The 27,134-nt window shown below is 44.3% G+C and overlaps 2 protein-coding genes across 4 annotated transcripts in view; both read right to left on the bottom strand.

Annotated features, from left to right (window-relative positions):
- The window catches only part of SERPINI2 (serpin family I member 2), a 71,805-nt gene extending 67,878 nt beyond the window's left edge, over positions 1 to 3,927 (bottom strand). The window contains exon 1 of one of the 2 annotated variants that reach the window (XM_060242443.1): positions 3,829 to 3,927. In XM_060242443.1, the coding sequence (XP_060098426.1) occupies positions 3,829 to 3,853 (25 nt within the window). In that variant the 5' untranslated portion in view covers positions 3,854 to 3,927. The remainder of the gene's footprint in view (positions 1 to 3,828) is intronic. The other variant, XM_060242442.1, reaches the window with a different exon arrangement.
- Positions 3,928 to 6,136: 2,209 nt separating this feature from the next.
- Positions 6,137 to 27,134, bottom strand: part of WDR49 (WD repeat domain 49) — a 165,688-nt gene continuing 144,690 nt past the window's right edge. The window contains exon 15 of one of the 2 annotated variants that reach the window (XM_060242445.1): positions 6,137 to 6,201. In XM_060242445.1, the coding sequence (XP_060098428.1) occupies positions 6,179 to 6,201 (23 nt within the window). In that variant the 3' untranslated portion in view covers positions 6,137 to 6,178. Of the gene's footprint in view, positions 6,202 to 20,432; positions 20,592 to 27,134 lie in introns of those variants that run through there. The other variant, XM_060242446.1, reaches the window with a different exon arrangement.

A 27,134-nucleotide genomic window follows, 5' to 3' on the forward strand; every position in this document is an offset into this window, starting at 1 on the left:
CAAAGCACCTTACTTTACAACACCCCTGGGTGGTAAGTTTGGCTCAGAATGACTGGCCCAAAGTCACCAAGCAAGCTTCTCTGGCAAATGGAGGATTTGAATCTGGGTCTTTCAAGTTCTAGTCCAACAATCTAACCTGGAGGGAGGGGGCAGAGGAAATGCAGGCAGGGGGCAGCGTAGAATTTATAATAATGGGCAGAGAAGAGAAAAAAAATCACGCATACATATCTCACCACTTTTACTTGTCCCTCTCCCAAAGGTGCTTTTTCATGGAGTAAAAAGCCATCAGAGGTTACCCATAGCGGTGGAAAGTGCTGCCAAGTCACAGCCAGTTTATGGCGACTCCTTATGGTTTTCAAGGCAAGAGTCGTTCAGAGGTGGTTTGCCACTGCCCGCCTTTGTGTAGCAACCCTGGACATCCTTGGTGGCCTCCTATCCAAACAGTAACCAGGGCCAGCAAGGTTATAATTTGTATAATATCATTATCCATACATTGTGTATAATGTCAAACTAGGCCATTAGAGTACTCCTATAACTTTAAGTTATATAACCAGATATAGTAATATCATCTGTGGCTTTTCCCATCGAATGCCAAATTGATGCTCATCCTAACACTAAATGACATTAATTTAGCTCTGTGCAGTTTTCAGGCCACTGATCTTTGCAAAAGCAATTAGCCTTCTTCCTTCTACTTTTTCCTCCCTCTGCAGACAGATAAGATTGTCAGATACAGCAACTGAGAGGATTCTTCACATTTTTGTAATCAAGTCCTAATCCTGTTTACTCTGAAGTAAATTCTGTCAATTTCGGTAGGACTTACTTCCAAGTAAATATATTTGACCTAATCATTTATTTGCATTTTTAAAAATTCTTATCTCTTTCCCAATAAGGATTTAAGGTGGTTTACATGAGAAAAAGCCCTATACCTGACTTGGATAGCCTAGTCTAGCCTGATCTCACCAGATGTTGGAAGCAAAGCGGGGTTAGCCCTATTTTGTATTTGGGTGAGAGACCACCATGGGAGTCCAGGGTCACAAGCAGGGTTTGGGGTTTTTTTGTAGCAGGAACTCCTTTGCATATTAGGCTACACCCCACTGATATAGCCAATCCTTCAGGAGCTTACAGAGCTTACAAGTACATTGTGTCTTGAGAGCATTTTCTACCAACAAGTCCCACTGAGTTTGTGGAGCTTACTTCTGAGTAAACAAGCAGAGGCTTGGGCTATAGCAACTGCACAAAATGGAGAATACTGGCAGGTGCACATGAACATCTGGCACTGTCTTTTATCGAGTTAGATCATTGTCCATTCAGCTCATTATTTTCTACTCTGACTGGCAGAGAATCCAGGCATTTACTGCATTTTCTTGTATAGCCAAAAGTAAACCCAGGATGAAAAGAAAAGTATGATAAAACAACACCCAGTTATTTGTGGAGCCAATCTGGCATTAATTCCCCAGGGTCTCAAGCTATGAAAGGTCATCAGATGAGATTCATTTAGAAAACCCAGAATGCTGCTTGTGGCAGCTGGCAAGTAATTCAATAATGCAAACAGCATTAATTTATCAATATTTTTAAAAAGCCAAACGTAACAGGTATGGAACAGGAGACCACCTGCACACAAAAGACATGGTCTGCAAATGGCATTTGTTTATTTAGGGCTTGCCTCCAAAACAGCTCACAATCTTCTCCTCTCCTCCATTGTATGCTCACAACAACCTTGTAAGGTAGGTCTGTCTAAGAATAGTACAAGGTCACCCAGGAAGCTTCTAGAGCAGAGTGAGGATTTCAAAACTGGGTGTCCCAGAGCTTACTCTGCCACTCTAACCACTGCACTACACTGGATCTCACACTGGTTCATCCCCCAAAAGGCTATAGACAACTGCCTGAAGCAGAATATCTGTGGCTCAGGCACCAGGGATTCCAGCCTCCTAGGTGGGACCTGGGGATCTCCCAGAGTTACAGCTCATCTCTAGACTACAGAGATCAGTTCCCCTGGAGAAAATGAATGCTTTGGAGGGTGGGCTCTATGTAGAGGTGCCAAGTCTCCTGGTGGAACCTGGGGATCCCCTGGAATTACAGCTCATCTCCAGACTGCAGAGATCAGTTTCTCTGGAGAAAATAAATGTTTTGGAGGAAGGACTCTAAAGCATTGTACACCACTGAGATCCCTGTCCTCCTCAGACTCCATCCCCAAATCTCCAGAAGTTTCCCAACTGAATCTGGTAGGGCTGCCAGCCTCCAGGTAGGTTCTGGAGATCTCCCGCTTTTACAACTGATCTCCAGTTGGCAGAGATCAGCTCCCCTGAAGAAAATGGCTGCTTTGAAGGGTGGGCTCAATGGCCTTGTACCATACTGAGGCCCTTTCCCTCCCCAAACCCCACCCTCTCCCAGATCCAACCCCAAAGCCTCCAGTTATTTTCCAACACAGATCTGGCAATGGCAACTCTAAGATTTTGGCGAGCCTATCTGACCATCCCCTGCTGGTGGCCAGATACTCCCAATTAGAACCATACAACTCTAGCTCTATGGCATTGTACCCCGCCGGAGTCCCTATCCTGCCCAGCCTTCACCTTCCAGTCTCCAGGAGTTTCCTTCTTATCCTGGATCTGGCAACCCTACCCCTCCACACTCCCCACTGGTAGCCGGGAGATGGTGCTGGCAATCCTAGCATCACCAGAGCTGTTAAACATACACTCCTCTTCAGCACTGTACCTCATAAAATATATCCCCCTTCTATGCAATCTAAAAGGCAAAGAAGCTCTCTCTCGAGGTCTAAACCTGGCCAAACTACATGGTGTCATGTAGTTGACACCAAAACGCTGGTGTCAGTGCACATGATCATACAGTAATAACAGGGAATACAGTAATACAGGGGAATGATCATACAGTAATAACACTCCATAAATGCTAACACTGGTAAAGGACTGTGGAGCATTCAAAGCACTTCTCATAACACAGAACTGTGTAAGTACTGTTATTCTCATATAGCCGATCCAATGTCAGAGGCACAGACAGCCCACACCTTGAGCTAATAGGAAAGGACTGGAAGATACAGCAGCCCAGAGCCGGAAGTGCTTGGGAATGGATCAAGCATTATTGGGCTCCTGTTAGAGCTGAATGCATTGCGACCAAGTCTGGTCCTTAATCACTATAATTCTATGGTGAGCCAGTCCAGTTGCAGAGGTTAGAGGTTCAAATGGGAATATGAAAGGACCCAGGTTCAAATCCTAGCTCTTCCGTGGGTGCCTGTAGGCCACAAGCTCTAAACCTTATCTACCTTACAGGGTCATTTGGAGCTAAAGCGAAGGAAATTTGCCCAGAGCTCCTTCAGAGGGTGGGATAAAAATTAGAAATTTGCCCAGAGCTCCTTCAGAGGGTGGGATAAAAATTAGATACAAAATGCAGGCGGCAGTGAAAGGGGAAGAAAAAAGGCATTGCTAGCCTTCAACTCTTCTGTCTTCGTGGATGGAACTAAATTAGTCCACTCTTCAGAACAATCGCCTGCCTTCACTTCCTGGTTTTTATACACAAGGGAGGCCATTTAGATGCTTTGGGCAGAGCAAACAAACCCAGGGTCTTACAACGCTGGCTAGAACATCTTCATCACTTATTTAGGACAGGAGGCTCACGTGAATTCCTCAGGACTGAGATCACTTTCTGTGTGGTAAAGAGCAGATTAGAAAAGTACAGAATGAGAGGGCGACGCTGAGGTAAAAACGTTCTTTAGAAAGTCAGCTTGTTTGTGTAAATAGCTGTCACAAATCCATTTATTTCCCCCCACACACATGCTTTTTGATGCTTTATTAATGCATAGAAAAAGGGACATACCTGGGAAAAACAACATTGTCACCATTCAGCGCGGGGTCGTGTGCCTAGCTTAGGCTGTCTTGTAACTATAAAGGACAAGGGGAAGGCTATGGGTGTTTACTCAGTAGAATTTATCAGGAAGAACAGCTTGATTAATGCAACAGGCACATAACAGGTGGTCACCAAACTTTGTTGTGAGAGGCTGCTTTTTTTCTCACAGTCGTGGCAGAATTATATATGAACCCAGCGGCCTTGGCTTCAGAGAGGCTTTAATGGCCTAACATTTAAGAGTTCCGGCTGAGCAAGAAGGAAGAACCATGTAAATCAAATGAGAAACCACAGGGCCCATTCCGATTTGCTATTGCTTAACTAGGGCGCGTTGACTGAAAAAGTTATTTTTTATGAAGTGCTCCCAAAGCGAACACTGGGAAACAAATGGCCATCTTTGCCACTTGGTGACCGCTAGCAAATGGTTTCATAGTATCGGCTCACCGCCTTCAGTTCCTGGTTTTATTTCCAGGTTTTATTTCCAGGGCATTGCCAGCTTGAGTTGGGCTTTGAGAATCCATCCCTGGGTTTCTGTTGTAACATCAAGGAGTCCCATGACAGATTCATGGTGGCTGAAAATTAGGGTTGCCAATCCCCAGGTAATCCCTTGTAATATACAGCACAAGTGGAAGATACAATACCGATGAAGTGGGAAACACGAAACGTGTCTATTATATTATTAACTAGTTGTTTGTATGCTGTATCAGTTAATCACTATGGGCTCTGTTTATAAGGATTTGTTTTTTATGGTTATCAATGTGAACTTTTGTGTTAAACATACTAAGTATGAAGCAGTTTTATATTTAAAAAGTATGTAAACATATTTTAAAAGTATTAAAAAGTTTGGTAGTTTATTCAAATCACAGAGATTTTTTTGTTGTTTGCATAAACCCCAGGTAGAGGCAGGGGATCCCCAAATCTGGAGGCCCTCCCCTACTTCAGGGTCATCAGAAAGGCATGGGGGGGGGGAAATATCTACTGGGCATTCCATTATTCTCTATGGAGACAGTTCCCATAGGGCATAATGGATAATTGATCCACAGGTATATGGGGCTCTTGGAGGCTGTATTTTTGAGGTAAAGGCACCAAATTTGCAGTGTAGCATCCAGTGCCTCTCCTCAAAACATCCGTCAAGTTTCAAAAGTTTTGAACCAGGGGGTCCAATTTTATGAGCTCCAAAAGAGGGCACCCCTTTCATTATTTCTAATGGAGGGAAGGCATTTAAAAGGTGTGCGGTCCCTTTAAATATGATGGTCAGAACTCCCTTTGGAGTTCAATTGTACTTGTCACAACCTTGCTTCTGGTTCCACCCCCAATGTCTCCTGGCTCCACCCCCAAAGTCCCCAGATATTTCTTGATTTGGACCTGGCAACCCTACTGAAAATGCTGCCAAGTTGCAGAAAACTTAAGTCACCCCCATAGGGTTTTCAAGGCAAGAGATGAACAGAGGTGGACTGCCATTGCCTGCTTCTGTGTAGCAACCTCAGACTTTCTTGGACATCTCCCACCCAAATACTAACCAGTGTCCAAAGCTTCTGAGATCTGACAAGATCAGGCTAGCCTTGATTCCCCACTCCTCCACTTGCAGCTGCTGGAATGGCCTTGGGTCAGCCGTAGCTCTGGCAGAAGTTGTCCTTGAAAGGACAGTTGCTGTGAGAGGCCTCTCAGCCCCACCCACCTCGCAGGGTGTCTGTTGTGGCAGAGGAAGATAAAGGAGATTGTGAGCCACTCTGAGATTCTGAGATTCAGAGTGGAGGGCAGGATATAAATCCAATACCATCAACATCATCATCACCATCTAAGTCAGGACGACAGATTCATAGGGTGAATTCCTTGACCATAGGAAGTCTGAAAACCTCTGGTCTGTATAAAATCCAGAATGCCGAGATAAACTTTTAGAAGCTGTTGAGCCACAAGGAGTGATCGGATAACACTTATTTGAACTTAAAAAAAAATCTTTTCAGAATGGTTACATATTTACATCATTGGAGGAAGTACATAAATTGCTTTATTGAAGATGTCAGGTAAGGAAGATAACTTTAAAAATGACTTCTGAGTCTTGCACGTCAACTTTTTCTATGAGTACATAAGAGGTAGGATTCATGGGGCATTCAGCTCTACAGTGCCAATGTTCTTAATACAAATCCGGTAGTAGGTCAAATATTCCCAAATAGAAATATACAGTTATTTCTTTTAATAACAATATAAAATGGAAGAAAAGAAATGAAACTGCTACTGTAAGGCAACAATAGCTTCCTCCATGGTTCTGATTTAAGGTGCCCATGGTTGTCTGTGCGAATTCATGCCTTCTTCTATGGTTCCACTAACAAAGTGCAAAATCTTTCCCTAGAAAAGAAAAGAAAACACAACAAATATCGAATTAATGAGGATCCAACGTTCACGCTATGCAGCAGCTTCTCATTCTCACAAAATGAAATTATTCACTGTTGCATTTATGAGAGGGGTACCTAGGCTTTCCTGTAGCATCACAACTAGCTATGCAATCCCAGACGTGACCGAAATTCTTTTAAACTCACTGACTTCAGCGGCCCATTGCACTGTAAGAGACTTGGCGCTGTATGAAGATGGTGGGATGGATCTGAAGAGCAAATGAATACAGCTCCAGAGGTGGAACAGATCCTTTTCATCACTGTCTTCTGCACTACTGAAAAAGAGCTGCTTCTGAAAGAGGGAGGCCCCGAGGGCAGGATGTGAACTGCAATGCGGAAGGCTGCACCTTGAACAGAGAACTTTGCAAATCTCTTCTTTGCACAAGCCAAAGCACCTTCTGTTCTCAGCAGGGCACCTTCAGATAACCTCAGTTCATAGAATATGCCCTGCTTAACTCTCAGTGAAATCAATGAGAGTTGTAACCAACTCGTCACCTATATTCTAATGAGAGGAACGTTAGATGGACTCAGGTTTACTGTACCCCTTCATGCCGTTTGGTTGCCTGTGCAATTCATACTGGCAGCATCAAATTTGTGATAAGCCACAGCTGTTTTGACCCTCCTTGCATGGAGAGAAATATTGCATTCAAGATTTTGATAAATAAAGCAAATAGAGTGGGTGGGTGCACATGCTTTGCCTGCAAAAGACTCTAGATTCAATCCCTGGTATTAGCAGTTAAGACTCAATATACTCCAGCCTCCTATATTCAAATAATTGCTGTTCCAAGCTTTTTTCATGGTTCAGCCATGGCTCAATAGCGCTTTGCATGAAGAAAATTCCAGATTTGATTCCTGACCTCTCCAGTTAAAGAATCTAATGTCGCAACTGCTGATAAAGACCTCTCCCCCCTGCCACTGACCTATTGGAGGACAAATGACTCAGCCAGCATGCCTCGACATTGGTGTGGCACAATATTTCCCAATGCACTAAAACCACACTGTGTGGAAGTGTGATGCCTCTCTTCATCTAAGCTAGAAGCTTCTCTCTGACTCCAGTCTCTTCCTTTGCCTTTGGACTCTCGCCTCATGGTCTTATAGGAGGTAAGAGGCTACTGAAGATCTTTCCTGTACAAGCGATATAAGTTATATTGGAAGGATAGGGAGGGAAGGGTTGGAGGTGGGGTGGCTCTGTATGTCAGAGAGGGTATACAATCCAGTAAGACTAAGGTAAGAGAATTAGATTCCCTTCTAGAAATGCTTTGGGTCGAAATAGAGGGCCCAAAAGGAAATTTAACTATGGGAGTTTATCATCCACCAAATCAAAAGACAGAGGACTATTATAATATGATGGAAGGATTAAAGATAGTCGGGGGGGGGGTTGTAAGAGAATTGGCTACATCAGGGGTATGTGGCTTAATATGCAAAGCAGCTCCTGCTAGAATTCCACCCCTGCATCCCATCCAATGACTAACCAGGGCTGACCCCGCTTAACCTCCAAGATCTGACAAGATCAGGCTAGTGTGTACCATCCAGGTTAGGCACATTAACCAATAAAGATAAAGGTAGTCCCCCTGTGAAAGCTGCAGTCATTTCCGACTCTGGGGTGACATCACATCATGACGTTTTCATGGCAGACTTTTTTACAGGGTGGTTTGTCATTGCCTTTCCCAGTCATCTACACTTTACCCCCAGCAGGCTGGGTACTCATTTTACCGACCTTGGAGGGATGGAAGGCTGAGTCAACCTTGAGCCAGCTATCTGAATACAGCTTTCTCCAATACACATACCCAATACAACCACACCCTACACAGGCACTGCCGGCAAGGGTAGATGATATTGACCTAAATGCACCCAACAGTTTTACTCAGTATGATAGCTTCAAGCCCTGTTTCATATCAGTAGCACATATATATCCTCACTGAATGAAATTTGCTTCTGCTCTTCTGAGCTAGGAACTGGCAGCAGTCATGATCAGGAAAGGTGAGAGGAGTCCTTTATGCTAGGCAACAGACCCCCAATGTTCCTCTCTAGAACTTCCATATATTCCTTCTGACACTTGTAGTTGCTGCCCTGTGGGTTTATGTGAAAAATTCATGTTTAAAGTGCCACCCACAGTTCTCTTAAGTCCTGTCTCTATTAATAGAAGAGATCAGAAAGTCCAGACAGCAAAAGGATAATGACTGCTTTGAAGATTCATATACCCCCCAGGTCAAGCCAAAGTGGGCCAGAATGGGTATAAGTATGCCTTCTTTGAGGGGGAAAACAGAGAACCCAAAAAGGAAGGGAGTTGGGTTCAAAGGACAAGGGAGAGAAGAAGCCCTGGATCAGCACTCAGCCACGTCCATCCATCTGAAAAATGGAAGTCAAGATTCCCGTATTGTAAAATAATATTGTAGTAGGACAAAATGCAATATTAAAGGACTGAAGTGGAGGTTATGTATCATGTATTATTTAATGAATGGAAGATTCAGAGTTCCTTTGAGGCAGGTAGTATCTTTTTTACTTTAAGTGCTGGGGTGACAACATGCTGGCTATTTTAACACTCCTTCTCACATGCCCCTGTTGAGAAATGCCCTTCACTTGCAGTCAGATCCCAATATGGTCTAAAGCTTTGCAACCCCCCTACAGTTCTGAGAATCTTGCAGGAGGGTAGGGAGAGGGGTGGCTGCCCAGTGGTTGCTCGTGGGGGCAGAGCTTGGTATGGCGGCTTCCTCCACTGACCAGCTGACCACTGGCAGACTGGAGCCCCTGAAATCGGGGGATTCCCAGCTCCCACTTGGGGACTGGCATCCCTACAATAGAGTCTAGGAAAAATAGAAGTCCTTCTGCAGGTTCCACCCTCAAACCTCCAGGAATTTCCCAAAGAAGAGTTGGCAACAGTACTCTTGAGTATATGCAGAGCATTTCTCCATCATCTGTGAGCAACTGCAGTGTCCTGTCTCCTCACACAATTAGGGCTTACAGAGCAATGATATGTGAGCCATACTGGTTTAAGCCTCAACACCGTTCACTTCAGAAACTAAGCAGTGATTCCACTGCCAATGCCATTAAATGCATATGCTCCTCTCTGTGAACAAATTCTCTCTCTTCCCCCTTTGCAAAAGACCTTCACAAAAATTGTTTTTGCAGCCCTCCTCTCCAGCTACCATTACATTTCTTGTAATAGGGAAGTATGGTGAAATACCTTAAACCCCAGGATAAGTACCAAAATTCGCAATGTGAAAAGTGTGATCATTGTTTCTGCACTCTGCACAGGCTCATAGTTTATAAATACCTTTCACTGGCTGGCCAGCGGAAGAAGAAAAAGGAATGAGGAAAACTCCCCTCCCAAGTTTGGTGTAGTGGTTAAGTGCACAGACTCTTGTCTGGGAGAACTGGATTTGATTCCCCACTCCTCTGCTTGCAGCTGCCAGAATGGCCTTGGGTCAGCCATAGCTCTTGTAGGAGTTGTCCTTGAAAGGGCAGCTGCTGTAAGAGCTCTCTCAGCCCCACCTACCTCACAGGGTGTCTGTTGTGTGTGTGTGGGGGGGCAGTAAGGTAAAGAAGATTGTGACCACTCTGAGACTCTGAGATTCAGAATACAGGGCGGGATATAAATCCAATATCTCCTTCTTCTTCAAGTACAGAACCATTCAGTGCCACAGAAATGTAGATGGCCCAAACAAGAAGGGCAATAGGCCCATCTAATAGCATAGTCACAACTTGGCTATAGAGCTGCAGGAGAGAAAAGAATAGAGAAGGCTTTCCTACAACAGGAGGGCAAAAAGGCTCTGTGGGAGGAGGGCAGGAGAAGATAATAAAACCCTTGAGCACATCAAAGTTTTTTTTTTAGAGTTTAGCTTCTGTGGTTTGTAGCCATTTTTTTGCACCTGATGTCTTTGACCATTTTAAAGCCCCTGTTCAGTCCATGCATTACAAGAACAGAAGGGAGAGGGGACAGTAGTTACCCTACTCCCATAAACAGCAAAAGTAAGTAACCAGTGCAAAGGGAGAGGGAGAAAAAACACAGAGGAGAACCTATAACAGCAAAGCTGCAGAGGGTGCCTGGTGGAATGTACTCCAGTAATGGGCTTGATGGTAATAGCAACAGAGAGAGAGAGAGAAAAAATGAATGAATGAATGAATGAATGAATGAATGAATGAATGAATGAATGAATGAGTGGAGTGGAGTGGAGTGGAGTGGAGTGGAGTGGAGTGGAGTGGAGGTGAAAAAAGAGAGGCTTCACTGGGCAGTTAACGCAGGACACTTACATAACTTTCTCATTCCAAATGGGCAAAAAATGAGTGCTTGCAAGACCCATTTCTCCACAGCAAGCATCTTTTTTTCCTCCCAGACTTCATTTGGGACAGGACTAAACCCCAGAATCTGTTTGCCATGGCAGCACTGGACTATAAGAAGAAAAGTACCACTGCACATGTGCAGAAGGCATGCTTCTTTACTACTGAATAAGCTCTGTTTCAAAGTTTCCCTCACACTTAAGATTCAGCAGCAAGTTGCCAGACAGTGTTCATCACAAGGACTGAGCCCACAGACTGCTCTTTCTACCAAGGGAAACAAAATCAGTTCTTGGTCTCCTCTCTTCTCAACCTGCTTCCTTCCAGCAGACCCATCACACACAAAAATGAAGGTGCCCTTTAAAAAAAAAATGCCAGTACAATGGAAAAAGCCACTTTTGAATTTTTCATGTGTCAAATATGTGTGATTTCCTCCCTCAAAAAAGACAGTAAATTGTAAAAAAAAAATGAATAATTAAATAGCAATAAATTAGTAATATACAAATCAAGGGAGAAACGTGCATAAATGATAAAGGCAATGCTGTACAATTGCTTAATGACAGGAGTTAAATTAAATATTGGAATAGATCTATAATGTGCGAGTCCAATGTCGGAAGTCCTAGGGATTCTGTTTCCCAGAACTCACTGTCTCCCAGATGTTGTCAAGGCAACATTCGAGAGTCTTGAAGAAGCCTGAGAAAGGGGAGACAAGCCAATGTCAAGAGCCCCCTCCAGCACCTGGGCCGTCGATGCTGCTGTAGCCCCCGCAGGCAGATAGGTTTGTAGGTAGAGGTAGGAAGGGGGAAGCATTCTTCTCTGACTTTGATGTGAGCTGATGAGGTTCATATTCCAAGTTTCAAAACATGAAGAGCAGGAAGGAGGAGAGAGCTGGATGATTAGTCCATGTACAGGAATAGGAAATGGGCATCGTAAACCCAGCTCAGACTTCAAGGCCTCCACCTTCGGCTCTCCATCTTCAAGCCTAGCAAACTTGTGCTAAAACCACCAGATGTGGAGCTTCCATTCCTTTTCTCACTCTCAGGGCTTTTATTTTATAGCAAGAACTCTTTTGCATATTAGACTACACCCCCACACACACCTGCTGTAGCCAATCCTCCAAGAGCTTACAGGGCTCTCTTCTTATAGGGCCTACTGTAAGCTCTTGGAGGATTGGCTACATCAGGGGGGTGTAACCGAATATGCAAAGGAGTTCCTGCTACAAAAAAAAAGCCCTGCTCACTCTCTCCTCTTCACTCCCACCTTCCCCTTTTTCAGCAGGCATGAGGAAGCAGGACTATCTGGCCAATACTAATAGTATCTAATTAGCATTTGGTAGTAAATTATTAGGGATGAAAGCTGGAGTTGAGTGTTCAGTATTTATATTTTAAAATACAAGCTTGTCCGTTTCTTTGGTTTACACAATGGCACCAAATACAATAAACAGGATCACCATAAGACCAAAGACATCATGACTGAAAATGTTTATATATAAGAAGAAGACAGAAGATAGATATTGGATTTATATCCTGCCCTCCACTCCAAATCTCAGAGTGGCTCACAATCTCTTTTATCTTCCTCCCTCACAACAGACACCCTGTGAGGATACTGGATTTATATCCTGTCCTATACTCTGAATCTCAGAGCGGTCACAATCTCCTTTACCTTACTCCGCCCCCTCTACAGCAGACACCCTGTGAGGAAGGTGGGGCTGAGAGAGCTTACAGCAGCTGCCCTTTCAAGGACAACTCCTACAAGAGCTATGCCTGGCCCAAGGCCATTCCAGCAGTTGCAAGTGGAGGAGTGGGGAATCAGACCCATTTCTCCCAGATCAGAGTCTGTGCACTTAACCACTACATCAAACTGGCTCTCTTTATACATTTTATACATGAAGCTGTCTTATATTGAATTAACCAGTTGGTCCATCAGTGTCAATATTTTCTATTCAGACTGGCAGCAGCTTTCTAGGGTCACATCACCCACTGCATGATCCTTTTAACTGAAAATGCCAGGGTTGAGCTTGGGACCTGTATGCAAATCAGATGTTCCACCACTGAGCTATGACCTCTCCCCTAGCTTTGAAACTGAAGCTATGTCCTTAGCTAGGAGACATATATAGGATTAATAAAAACAAAACCTGTGGTTTTGAAATCAAGATGGGGGTGCTCTGAAAATTAAAGCCTTCCCAACTAAATTGGGACACCTGTAAATTAAAGCAATAGCATTCATGCTGCTAAAGGCAGAAGCAGCTGGCATGGCTGAGTTTTAAAGACTTGCCATAAGTTTTAAAGACTTGGGTATCTTTTCACAACTGGAGTGAGAGAGCAGCAACAATTTCTCACTACTGGTGTTTTGAGTCAAAAATCCCAGTCTGACTCATATTTCTCCACCATTTCTATTTCGACAGTCTTTCTGATAGGTACCACTATGTTGAAATTTTGCCTATATCTACCAAATATTACACAAACCAGTGTTATATTTAATATGTGGGGGACTTGCAAAGACTTCTGCAGGAGAGGGGGACATCATGTTCTCCTTACTATTGTATCTCACTTCCCCCCTCTGGCTTGGGCTCAGGTTTCCCTTCCTCTCTCCCATTGGTTCCATATCCAGGCCTCAGATTCGGCAGGAGCTCACAGGAGCATAGCTCCTGAACCTTTCTGAGGGTTCCCCCTCTTCCTCCCCACCTTGCCCATTGAATAATAGGTGCAGCTGCATAACAATCCCTGGATGAGCTCCACCACCTATTTTTCTACAAAGCGACCCCTGTCCATATCTATCATCTTCCCTGCCTGTAGCTGGGCTTTCCCCCTGCTTCCTGCTGCTGCTGGTGGTGGCGGCGGCTGCTGCAATGTCAGGTGCCATTTTAGGTTGCTAAGGCAACCCAAAAGGCTGCTCAGACTGCTGGGTTTTTGTTTTTCATGATATCTGTGCATCACTCTGAACACTGATTGTGTGTTGAGGGGTACTTTGAACTACACATCTGGGGGTTAAGAACATAAGAGAAGCCATGTTGGATCAGGGCAATGGCCCATCCAGTCCAGCACTCTGTGTCACAGAGTGGCCAAAAAAAAAAGGAGGTTCACAAGTGGGGCTAGAAGCCCTTCCACTTTGCTCCCCCCACACCCAGCAAGCACCAGGAATACAGAGCATCACTGTCCCAGCTGTGTTCCAATAATATGCTGTGGCTAATAGCCACTGATGGACCTTTGCTCCAGATTTTTATACAATCCCCTCTTGAAGCTGGCTATGCTTGCAGCTGCCACCACATCCTGTGGCAGTGAATTCCACATGTTAATCACCCTTTGAGTGAAGAAGTACTTCCTTTTATCTGTTCTAACCCTACTGCTCAGCAATTTCATCGAATGCCCACGAGTTCTTGTATTGTGAGAAAGGGAGAAAAGTACTTCTTTCTCTACTTTCTCCATCCCATGCATAATCTTGTAAACCTCTATCATGTCACCCCGCAGTCGATGTTTCTCCAAGCTAAAGAGTCCCAAGCGTTTTAACCTTTCTGCTAACCTAGGAGTTCCCAAATACAGAATAACCCAAAAACAGTCATTAATGGAGGGCAGCTATCATGCTAAGAGCCGCTGATGGATATTCAACGAAAGTAGATCTCTGAATACCAATTACCAGGACAACAACAGGAATTGCTATTGGATTCTGTGTTCCCAGTATGGGCAATCTGGGGCATTGGATAGATTGCTGAGTGAAACAAATAGATGAACTAGTGGGGCCACTGGTCCGATCCAGCACTAGTGTTCTTATTTTCTTAAAAATGAACAGACAACTTTTACCCATTCCCAAGGGAGAGAATAAAGCTTTTAATACTCCTCTAACATACTTGTCTCTACAGAAGCAAAGACCATAAACATCTGAGGTCTCTTCTCCCTGCCTTGTTCGCACACTCCTCAAGAAGTATTGATGTTTCCACCTGCCAAGATTTACATGTTTGAACTAGGCCCTATGGGCATGCCTTTAACCACAGTTTGATCTGTAGCAATTAACAAGTGACCATGTCTATTTCCATGCTGTGAACAGCCTTGCTTGCCTATTCCAGCAGATGCTGAGAATATTAGAGTAGGAAACCAAGTTGTTATTGCTGTTTTCCAATCAGTTGGCAACATTGTCCATCTCCCCCCCGCCCCCCTCCACAGCCCAGAGTTTGTCTGGGTCTCCATCATGGAGTCAAAGTTGCCAGATCAGCTTCCCATATTTTTAAAATAAATGCAAAATGTATGATATAGCTCAATCTAACAATGCAAGATGGGATCCATGATATCAGCTTTAATACCTTCCTTACCTGGAAATGCAAAAGAAAAACTGAGTGTGACAGCTGGAAAAAAAAAAAATTAAAACAGAGCACTTCGCATCTGATTAGATCTAAATACATAGTGATTACTTGCACAAAGTGGTTTGTGAGTCATAAAAACATGTAAAAGAAAACTCTGGTGCAAAATTCGTCTTTGTGTTGCTGTCAATTGGAAAACAGACAAGACTTCTTATGCTTTGTTAATGGTACATGAAGATTGCATTAGGGTCTCCCCCTTGCAATGTATTATTCCTTTAAAGAAAACAATTACATCCTTTTCTGGAGTAAATCAGCTAAGGAGCATGCAATCTGGGAACCATTTTCTTACAATCCCCACTTTCAGTAATTTAAAATAAGGCCAAATGAAGCATTAATTTGTATCTTATGAAAAGGAGTTTGGAAGGGAGAGGCAGATCTGGGGGTTACAAATAAGACTTTTCTGCTAAACTAGGAGCTCTCAATAGAAAATAATACAAAGATAGATGTTAATGGATGACAGCTATCATGCTAAGAGCCACTGATGGGCCAAAGTTCAGCCTCCACATTCAGAGAAAGTAGATCTCTGAATACCAATTTCCAGGGCAACAACAGGAATTGCTACTGGATTCTGTGCCCCCAAAATGGGGATTCTGGGGCATTGGATTGATTCCTGAGTGAAACAGAGTGAGGAACTAGTGGGCCCACTGATTTGATCCAGCACTAGTGATAGAGGTTTACAAGATAATGCATGGGATGGAGAAAGTAGAGAAAGAAGTACTTTTCTCCCTTTCTCACAATACGAGAACTCGTGGGCATTCGATGAAATTGCTGAGCAGACAGGTTAAAACGGATAAAAGGAAGTACTTCTTCACCCAAAGGGTGATTAACATGTGGAATTCACTGCCACAGGAGGTGGTGGCGGCCACAAGCATGGCCACCTTCAAGAGGGGGTTAGATAAAAATATGGAGCAGAGGTCCATCAGTGGCTATTAGCCACAGTGTGTATGTGTGTGTATATATATATATATATATATTTGGCCGCTGTGTGACACAGAATGTTGGACTGGATGGGCCATTGGCCTGATCTAACATGGCTTCTCTTATGTTCTTATGTTCTTATTATTTTCTTAAAAACAAACAGGAAACTTTTGCTCATTCCTAGGGGAAAATAAAGCTTTTAATACTCCTCTAACATACGTGTATCTACATAGAAGAATTGCAGATTTATACCCCGTCCTTCTCCCTAAATCAGAGACTCAGAGTGGCTTACAATCTCCTATGTCTTCTCCTCCCACAACAGACACTCTGTGAGGTGGGTGGAGCTGAGAGGGCTCTCACAGCAGCTGCCCTTTCAAGGACAACCTCTGCCAGAGCTATGGCTGACCCAAGGCCATTCCAGCAGCTGCAAGTGGAGGAGTGGGGAATCAAACCCGGTTCTCCCAGATAAGAGTCTACACACTTATCCACTACACCAAACTGGCACTGCACCAAACTGGTAGACGTGTATGTACCATAAACATTTGATGTCTCCTCTCCCTGGGTCTTTTAAACCCTATGGGTCTTTTAACCCCATAGGACCATTTCACATGTTACATAGTGGCAAACCTCTGTTTGCAAATGAAGAGCATGTTCCTCTGTGACTAGTGCACTTCTTTTTTTAAAAAGCCTTTTGTCAATTATCACAGTCATGTGTACTTACAACCCAGCATCCACATGTACTGAAACCCTTTTTGGTGATTACAGTCACGTGTACTTACAGCCTGGCATCCACGTGTGTTGGAAGTGTACTACATGCAATCTTCCGAGTATATGAGGGTCATTTTGTCTAAAAGTATTTTCAACTTCAGTACATGCAAACCAAAATCAAAGTTCTCCTGTAGCGAGGCTGATAATACAAGCGCAATTGTGTATATCGGGAAGACTGTGTATAGTATGGTTGTCAGGTCTGAAGGACAAGCTGGCGGGGGACACTTCGGGAGAGGGGAGATAAGAAGCACACCATGCTTGCGTCAACTCTGGGTGACGTAGGCATGTTGGGGATGTTGGGAAGGGACGGTGGCTCAGTGGTACAGCATCTGCTTGGGAAGCAGAAGGTCCCAGGTTCAATCCCTGGCATCTCCAAAAAAGGGTCCAGGCAAATAGGTGTGAAAAACCTCTGCTTGAGACCCTGGAGAGCCGCTGCCAGTCTGAGAAGACAATATGACTTTGATGGACTAAGGGTCTGATTCAGTATAAGGCAGTTTCATATGTTCATATGGAGGACCAAAAACCAGAGCATCCTCCCCTCCAGATGTCACTAACATGCCTGTGTCACTTTCAGGTGGTGTAGGCACATCATGTTATTTCTGGCTTCTTGCCCATTTGGGGAGTGGGAATTACCTGGTGGAAGGAGCACCTAGCAGCCATTTCCTCTCACTTTCTGATAGTCCTGAAGTAGGGGAGGGGCTCCAAACTGAGGATCTCTCACCCTCAACTGGGGACTGGCAACACTAGTGTATAGGGTACATGTGGTAAAATCTAACTTCTGAAATTGGCTCTTTTCAGATATCACTTTGTCACATTAGGTGTACACATGAAATATCTCAGATCTATAGCCTTGATCACTGTTCAAAGTAGACCTTTGTCTAATTTTTTGCCCCTAAGTATCTCATTCTGAAAACATACCAGGTGTTTCTGAATAGCAACAGGCAGGCGAGAAGAACAGGGAGATGAGGTCATGGCAGTCTATCCATCTATCAGTGTGCCTCTTCCAACAGTCTGCTAGTTTTGAATGTGTGCTCCTGAAGATGGGAGACTGGGATGGCTAGTGATTCTTCTGGTGCACCATTCACCCCACTGTCCAGCTGGTCTCTCTTCCTGAACTGGTCTTGGGTCTGCTGTTGGTCTTGGGTGAATAACATCCATGCCAATCCTAAACTATGTTTTTATATATATGTAAGCTGCCTTAATATTGAAAGCTACCTTGAGCTCCATAGGGGAAAAAGGCAGCTAACAAGTGTTTTAAATAAAATAAATACCTGTCTGGTGCTTATCCAGCTCCTTTTTTGTAGGAAATCAAGGAGGGACACTCCACAACTATCCTGGGTTTCTCCCACTGCTGAATCCCCCTAGCATTTTTGCTTCTGAAGCTTAGAAGCCTATATTCCCCACAACTTTAAAACCTCTACATCCAGTTATTGCATTTAAAACCTTAGCTTGTATCAGACCCGTAGCTACGAGGCACAGCCCCCCGACTTCTGAGCAAGGCCTCCTGACTCAGGACCCCCAACCAGCCCCCGAGGCTTCTGTCATGGTTCCTGGGGGGGGGAGAAGATGAGGAGGGGAAATGTTTATCCGACTACTGTGTGCTTCGGTGGAGGGGGGCAATTGCTCTGGTATTGCTCTGCAAAATCGTTTGAACTTGGGGCAGGGTGTGGTGTGTATGTGTGGGTTGTGAGCAACTGAGGATGGTTGGCCATGTTTCTGCTCATTCCTTAGTGTATCTGCTTCCTGCGCAGAGCCTCTTGTGCTGGGAAAGGGGAAAAGAAGTGCCAGTTTTTACCCCCCCTCAAAACTATATAGATCCGGCCCTGCTGCTTCTGCCCCTGGCCCGAAAGCAATTGGGGAGGGGGAGGGCAGCAGCAGAAAGGCAGGGAGGGAGGGCAGGGAAGTGACTAGAGGGAAGGTCATGTGGGGCATCAGTGCCCCCCGAAAAATGTAAATGCCCCCTGACCTTCCAAATCCTGGCTATGGACCTGGCTTGTAATAACCATATGCAAGAAAAAGGCTCAGATGGCCTTACAGGGATGATGCTGAATGGTAGGACATTCTTTCTATCATTAAACTGAGCAGTTTCCATATTATGCTCTAGGACACTGTGAGGTTCCTTGGGAGCTCATTAGGGGTTTGTCCATGAGAAAAATCAATAAAAACCGACAAGCAATCCAATCCTGAGAGACACAGCTTGCCCGTTACATCAATCTTCCACTGAAAGATACGGCCACAGGGAAATATTTTCTAGGACATGCTTTGGATTGGATCCTGCGGATCCATTCTGCAAATGCGGGAGCTTTTCTCCAGACCAAGGAAACTTCTCCTGATGCAAGAAGATGCTCCACCAGAAGATGACCTTTATACCAATGCATTATAACATTCCTTGCACTGGAGGTAGTCACTGCCACTGGCAGAATGGGCTTGCAGGATCCAGCATTTTCAGTTCACATGGGGCAACCATGGAAACAACTAGTCTTAGCCAGTCCTTGACTGGCAAGTCAATATTGTTGCATACACCATCAGTGCCAAGAGCTGAGTCCCCAGCCCAATTTAAGAGACTCAACAGCCAGAGATCCAAGTGAGTTGATCCAGAGATTCCTTTATTGCCACCAGTGACAGAAGGAAAAGCAACACACTCTCTCTGTACCAACATCCTTCCTGCGTTTTTCCTCAGAGCCATTTTCACAACGCCATAACATTTATATGTTTCTGATAACAAAGCAAGTCTAGTTGATTGTTCACAAAGTTCTCACTTCTGACCCTTTGTGGTATCTCACTGGTCAAATGAATCCCATCCCCCATTTTATAAATGAAAGATGAAGTGATACCTCATGGGGTCTTTTTAATCAAGACCCTCCCCCCCCCCCCAAAAAAAACCCCTTTACTTCCTAGTATTTTGCATTTGTGGTTTTCTGGGGATGTGCAGATGGCCAAGGGGTGTTTGTTCAGGTCCTTTGTCTTCTTTGTGTGGGCACTTGGCCTAATTCCAGAAAATGTGTAAGAGGCAAAACTTCTACCTTTGTGATATGTCTCTGGAAATAGGGAGAATGTTTACTTTCTCTTAGATGTTTACAGAACATGATGATAGCATATTCTTGCTAGCGAAAAGGGCTTTGTGATAATATGCTTTCTTTCTTTGTTCTCAAAGACTACTGTGGGCCTGTGTCATGTATATTAAGGCAAGTTCTGCAAATATAGTAGTTAAGGCAAATATGTTCTATGATTAGGATTAGTGCAAATCTATCTGGCACTCTGTGCATGTTCTAGTGCAAATCTAAATCTACATTCTACAATGTGGAGAGAGTTGCCTGAAGACTGGCAATAGGAAAACTGCTGATGTCATGGCAGGCCATTCCTGATAATGATCCATTCTTTTTCAATGGACCTTTGTTCTTTCTCTTCTTTTGGACTTTCTTTTTCCAGTAGTTGAAAACTGCCATCAATACCACTTTAAGCACAGTACACTGGGGATTTCTCCTAGACAAGCTACATGGAAATGTACATTGAGCTGTGCCCTGTTATCAGTCCCTTGAGTCCCTTTAGACAGGGAGGAGTCATGGTTCAGTGGCAAAGCATTGGCTTGGCCTGCAGAAGGTGCCTGGTTCAGCACCTCCGGTTAAATAAAGCACCAGGCTGCAAGCGATGCAAAAGATCTCTGCCTGAGTCCCTAGATGTCCTCTGCCAGTGACAATACTGTTTTGATGGACCAGTGGCCTGATTCAGTATTGGGCAGCTTGTTCTGTGTGTTCCTCATAAGATCTCTGAATCCTTTCTGTGTCCTCTGATCATTTCTCCATAGACGTAGGGGTGCAGTTAACCTCACAAAGTCCAGCTGAATTCTTGGTACATACCTTTTTTCGGAGGGTGGGAGCAGTGTTAGAATCATTTTCCTTTCGGCTTCCCCGGCTTCCTCCCATTTTTAATCCTGGCTTCATTGCTCATCTCTTCCCACAGCTGCCTTGATTTTTTTTCACGGTCCAGAATGTCTTTGGGGAACAGGTTCTTTTCAATGAATGGAGCTTTCAGAGCTATAGAATGAGAAGCAAATCTGTAGGGAACTGAGTCTATTTCCCTGGACCCAAAGGGACCAGTTAATCCCACCACTACCTTTCTGAAGAGTGATGCTCCCATTACAAAAGCCAGCATAGCACCAGATTTAAAATTGGCCAATTGCTGATTGGCCTGGAGCACACACAGCCATACACCAACCCAACCCATTTCCTAGCATAGCAGAAGCAAAAATGATCCCTGTACCATTCCAGAACCGTGATCAGGTTTCCTATTAGGTGGCATCTTTCACAGTGTTGCCACCATTTCTTATTGGCTACAGAAAGGCTGTCTTGGGTTTATATATGCAACATTCACACACACACCAAGCCAACATCTCATAACATCGACTTTTGTTTCTTTTAAGACTGATGTTTCACATTCCTAATGGCAATTTGCATGACTGATGTGTGTGAGAGACAAACAGAGAGAGACAGAGAGAATTTTCCAAAAAATGAGCTAGTCTGTGAGATTTATTCATATACATCAAGGATTGGTTCTAGTGTAAATCTGTCTGTTAATCTCCTTGTGTGTGACTGTGATTATCTGCAATACACAAAAATTCTAATCCCTTGTATGCTATCGCAGAGGATACATGCACAATCAAAGTGATTTCCACCAAGCAGTATTACTGTAGTGCTGATTTTCCATGAAGGACACAAAGACCCCAATTCTAAGAACACTTTCCTGGAAGTAAGCCTCACTGAATAAAATGACACTTACTTCTGAGTAGACTTGTTTATGGTTGCTCACATACTGTTCGAGCAATGCAGGTCTCTCTGCCTGATCCACCACACTATAACTGTATTCTTTGAGCTGCCAAACTCTATTTTACTTCCTAGACTGCCTAATGAAAGACTCTTTCTTTAGGGGGTGGGGGCAGAGAATGCTAAATCTCAGTCTGCTAGCATTGCCAATATCCAGCTGGAACCTGGAGTTCTCCCAGAATTACTACTGATACAAAAACTACAGTTCCCCTAGGAAAACATGGCAGCTTAAGAGGGTGGACTCTATAGTATCACTGGCTAACACAGTATCACATCCTGGCTAACCTCCCCCCTACCCAAACTTTGCCCTCACAGGCACCATGAAGGTTGCCATTTTACAGACTTGCCAGCCCCAGCCTGGCAACCAGCTGGAGACTGGAGGGATATTGGGGGGGAAGCCATCAGTGACAGTGTGATGTAGGTTTGCCAGACTCCCTGATGGAGGTGGTGGTCCCTCCATCACCAGCCCCCCCACCACCACTGAACAGCTGGCCAGTGGGGGGGGCTCACACGGAGAAAGAGGAGGCCCTATCAACATTAAAGAGATATGTCATCATCATGTCAGCAACATCAGGGATGATGCTCTTGTATTTGGGGAAAATCTCTATGGTAGAAGTCAAATTTACCATGGAGTTTTTGCCCAAGTTAACAGACCATCACCAGACATCACTGCATGATGATGTCACTTCGGAGTCATGTTGGAAATTATGTAGAAATATCAGTGCAACTTCAGCTGGGCCTCCATCCCATTCCCAATAAGTCCCTTCTCATTGCCTGCTGGTTGCCAAGAGGGACCCGGCTGCCCAAGTGTGACATCACATCTAGGGAAAAACTGGATATGATGCCATGATTTCCTAGAAATCACCAGAAGCTCTATGGTCAGTGCTGGGTTTTCCTTATAAATGGCATGAGTTCTCTCTAGTATCAATGGGGGAGGGGAGTTTCAGGCAATTCCTACAAAGGCATGATATCACTTCTGGGTTTTCCCCCAAAGTGACATCACACCATTAGCCTGACAGACATTTTCTAATTTTTTTTGTCTGCTGCCACTCCAAGCAAGTGTGGGAAACAGAAGGTGAGATTCTGAACCCTAAACCCACAAGGGGCTTGGTACCTCTAGATGCCAACCTCTGGGTAGGGCTTAGAGTTCTCTTAGAATTTCAACTGATCTCTAGACCAGTTCCCTTGGAGAAAAAAGGCAGCTTCAGAGGGAGGCCTGTATGGTGTGCCCTAGGTGAAATCCTTTCCCAAATCCCCCCACAGGCATTGCTTCCAGATCTCCAGGAATTTCCCAGGCAACCCCCAGGCCCTGCCTCCAAACCTCCTGAAATATCTCAAGCCAAAGTACTGGTATAATGTTTTTACCCCCACTGAAACAAGCAATGCAACAATGAAGCAAAAAGAAAAATGAACAGAACGCTTAAAAATGAAAGAGATGGCATTTCCTTCCTTGGGTATACTGACACCCCAAAGAGCAAAACCTCCCCAATATCTCTGACATGAGACAGTCTGGCTTTCCCTGATGCTGATTCTCCCAGACTGCATCCTTCCAGAGCAGTTGCAACAGAGTCCCTGGAGATTGACTGCATTCCCCCAGGACTCTCGAAATATATAAGCGTTCCAATCAGGCATTTTCCCCAAAAGGTATTTTGCTGGTTTTTAGCAGAAATTACTGTACATTATTTTGAACTAGCAAAAATGCTTGTCATTATTCTTTGCTTTTCAACCTGCCTTCGTGTTACACATGCAAACCCATTTGAGTATAAGAGCTTTATGTACACCATATAAATCTCACATCAGAAAGACCTGGGATCGAATTCCTGTTCAGCCCCAAAAGCTTACTGAATAACCTTTGGCCAGTTACATATTTGCTGCAAGAATAACCACTAGTGTGAATTATTATGTACTCATACTGTTTCCCAGAGAACCAGTGTGGTATAATGGTTACAATGTCAAACCAGAACTGGAGAGAACTGGAGAGAAATCCAACTTGACACAGGTTTAGAAGTATGAATGGGCACTAGCTGGCTTACAAACCTTTGTTTGTGACAAATTTGGGCCAGTTCATTGTTCATGAACTGCATCAAGCCATGAGAAAAAAGACAGTGAGTGGAGGTTTGTGGGGAGCAAATGCAAGCATTAAAACCCCTGCTTTCTCCTCTCCAAGAAAGCCACCAAAACAACTGAGCAGTGGGAGCAGGCTGCTTCCAGATCCTCAGCTGTTTAGATCAGAAACAGTTGACCAGTGGGGCAGCTTGCTCACACTGCTCAGCTACTTTGGGGTGTAAATGGATGAACATTCTCTCATGCTCAGCTGTTTAAAGGGGTTTCCTTGGACAGCCACACCCTGGGACTCACTGTCCAAAAAAGCATTTTTAAACTACTAAGCCATGTGGAGCAAACTTGTCAGTGTGACTCAGCTGTTTAAAGCGGCTTTTTTGGGTTCAGCTCTGACCCATTTAAACCAACTACTAGTGGAGAACTACTGATCAGCTGTTTGTTTTAAATGGGTCCAAGCTCTTTAAACTCTTACTTTCTGCTCCCTGCAAAAAGCAGTGGGGAGTAGAAAGCAGGGGTCACAAATCCATATGAACAGGTTCAGCTCATGAAACAACCTTCCAGTTTGTATAGGTTCATGGTTCAACCATAAACCATGAACCAAACCACAACAATGTAGTTCATGCCCATCTCTATTTAGGAAATGGCCAGGACTATCAGCCTCAGAGGTTTTTAGGGAAAACAGTATGGAAAAGGGATGTACCACATGACCCCTCCTCAAGCTCCTTGAAGGAAAGATCAGATAAAAATGTAATTAGGGTTCCCAGCCTCCAGTTGGGGCCTGGAGATCTCCCGCTTTTACAATTGATCTCCAGCTGGCAGAGATCAGCTTCCCTGGAGAAAATGGCAGCTTTGAAGGGAGGACTGTGTCATTATACCCTGCTGAGGCTCCTCCCCTCCCCAAACTCTGCCCTCTCTCAGATCCACCCCCAAAGTCTTCAGCTATTTTCCAACACAGACCCGGCAACCCTAAATGTAATGGAGAGAAATTTTCCCAGAGGCAACAATATATCTTATTTATGGTCACTAAGTTTTAAAATTATGTTACATATGGAAAACATCTCAGCGAATCAGTGTTTTATAATGCTTACAGTGTCTGACTAGAACTGGAGAGACCTGGGTTCAATCCTCACTTGTAGCCTCAGAAGTTCTTTGGAAAACAGAAAAGATGAGGGGCATTCCATTGGAATATCCTGAGCTCCTTGAAGGACAAGTGGCATAGAAACGTAACAGAGGAAAAAGAAAATAACTGATTTACACAGCAGGTGATTAAAATGTGGAATTCACTGCCAGAGGTTGTAGTGATAGCCACAGGCATAGAATGGGATTAGACAGATTCATGGAAGATAGAATGGGGTTAGACAGGCATAGAATGGGATTAGACAGATTCATGGAAGTGGCTACTAGCCATGGTGACTAATTTCTGAATCTCAGAGCCAGAAGGCAGCGTCAGGGGAAGGCCTCAGCCTCTATGCCCTGTTGTTCACTGTCCAGAGGAACTGATTGGCCACTGTGTGAGACAGAGTACTGGAATAATGGACTACTGGTCTGATCCAGCAGGGCTCTTATGTTCTTAACAGAGAGATCTTCTCCAGAGGAAACCGGAAATCTTCTTTACAATCATTACATTTTATGACAGTATTATACACAGGAGTGATCACTTATGTGTGGTAAGCAGCTCTTTAGCTAGCACCAAAAATCTAAATATAAAGACTACACTAGGGTTACCAATCCCTACTTGGTGGTGGGGATGTCTGCTGGGCATTCCATTATACCCCATGGAGACCAATTTCCATAGGGTATAATGGAGAATTGATCCATGGCTATCAGGGACTCTAGGGGGGCTGTTGTTTGAGGTAGAGGCACCAGATTTTCAGCATAACATCTAGTGCCTCTCCTCAAAACATCCTCCAAATTTAAAAAATATTGGACCAGTGGGTCCAATTCTATGAGCTTCCAAAAAGGTGCCCCTATCCTTCATTATTTCCAAATGGAAAGAAGGCCTTTAAAATGAGTGCGGCCTCTTTAAATGTGATTGCCAGCTATTTCTTGAGTCGGACCTGGAAACCCTATTCCCACCCCATGCTTGGCCTCCCCCCCAAAAAGTTATAAATGGACTGCTGCAAACATAATAGTCACATTTGCTTAGTTGCACAATGGGAGAGGAAGACTTCTGTATATTCACAGTGTGTGTAAATAACACTTCTCCATGCATAGCTGCGGGGAAACCAACACATGGAAGACCCCAGGTCAGATGCCACAGACCTTTCAGTTCCTTCTGCAGCACAACATAACAAGAAATGGAAGAGAGGAAGGCGAAAGGCGTGTGGGTTTTTGCTGCTTCGTTTAAGGCAGTCCTTTTAATTCATTTTAATTCCTTTTCCTCTGTTCACAGTCCACCAGCTCTTATCCTCAAATTGTTGCGTCAAGAAACAAGACAATTAGACTGTTACTGATTGAGTTTACAACTAAACAAAGATGCCGCTCAATTGCATACATCTACGATTACAACAGAAAGCCTCTTGAGAAAGATTCACAAGAACGATGCCTGTTCAGGTGTTGGCAGTAACAATAAAATCTTCCAAAAGCTTTTATTCCTTCTGTCATTTAATTGCATGCTTTTGTTAAAACTCAGAACTAGCATTTCTGCTTGAAGAGTATGTAGAGAATATATTGAAGCCCATGGTTACAATATATCACAGATAGAAAAATCTGTGCATGAGATAGTGGAGCTAGAGGAAGAGCTAGGCAGCCCCATGGTATGGCCTCATCAACAATGAAGGCAACACCATCCAGACTCTGGTGTATCACAAAGCAAAAGGAAAAACTAAAAGTGCTTGTCCTATCTCCTTATCCTGGACAATTAAGCCCTTTGGACATTCCTGAAAATAGTAGATTCAGGGGTGGAATTCTAGCAGGAACTCCTTTGCATATTAGGCCACACACCCCTGATGAAGCCAATCCTCCAAGAGCTTACAAAAAAGAGCCTTGTAAGCTCTTGGAGGATTGGCTACATCAGGGGTGTGTGGCCTAATATGCAAAGGAGCTCCTGCTAGAATTCCATCCCTGATAGGGTTGCCAAGTCCAATTCAAGAAATATCTAGGGACTTTGGGGGTGGAGCCAAGAGCAAAGTTGTGACAAGCACAATTGAACTCCAAAAAGAGTTCTGGCCATCACATTTAAAGGGACCACACATCTTTTAAATGCCTTCCTTCCATTGGAAATAATAAAGAATGGAGGCACCTTCTTTGGGCACTCATAGAGTTGGACCCCCTGGTCCAATCCTTTTGAAACTTGGAGGGTATTTTGGGGAGAGGCACTGGATGCTATACGGAAAATTTAGTGCCTCTATCTCAGAAAACAGCCTTCCCCCCCCCCCCAACTGAGCCCCAGATACCTGTGGATCAATTCTCCATTATCCTCTATAGGAATCGGTCTTCATTGGGAATAATGGAGTGCCCAGCAGCCATTTCCCTCCCCCTCCCACTTCCTGATGACCCTGAAGTGGGGGAGGGTCTCTAAACCAGGGGATCCCCTGCCCCCACCTGGGGATTGGCAACCCTAACCCCTGAGTAGAATCATTACACTACAACAACCATTCACAACTGGATCATCCTGTGCAGACACTCCAAGCCAGCTGCAAATGTTTGCTATAGCATAACAATTGTGCAATATCCAGCAGTGTGCAAAAGCGCAGG

The sequence above is a fragment of the Heteronotia binoei genome, chromosome 6, assembly GCF_032191835.1.
Source record: "Heteronotia binoei isolate CCM8104 ecotype False Entrance Well chromosome 6, APGP_CSIRO_Hbin_v1, whole genome shotgun sequence".
Lineage (NCBI taxonomy): Eukaryota > Metazoa > Chordata > Lepidosauria > Squamata > Gekkonidae > Heteronotia > Heteronotia binoei.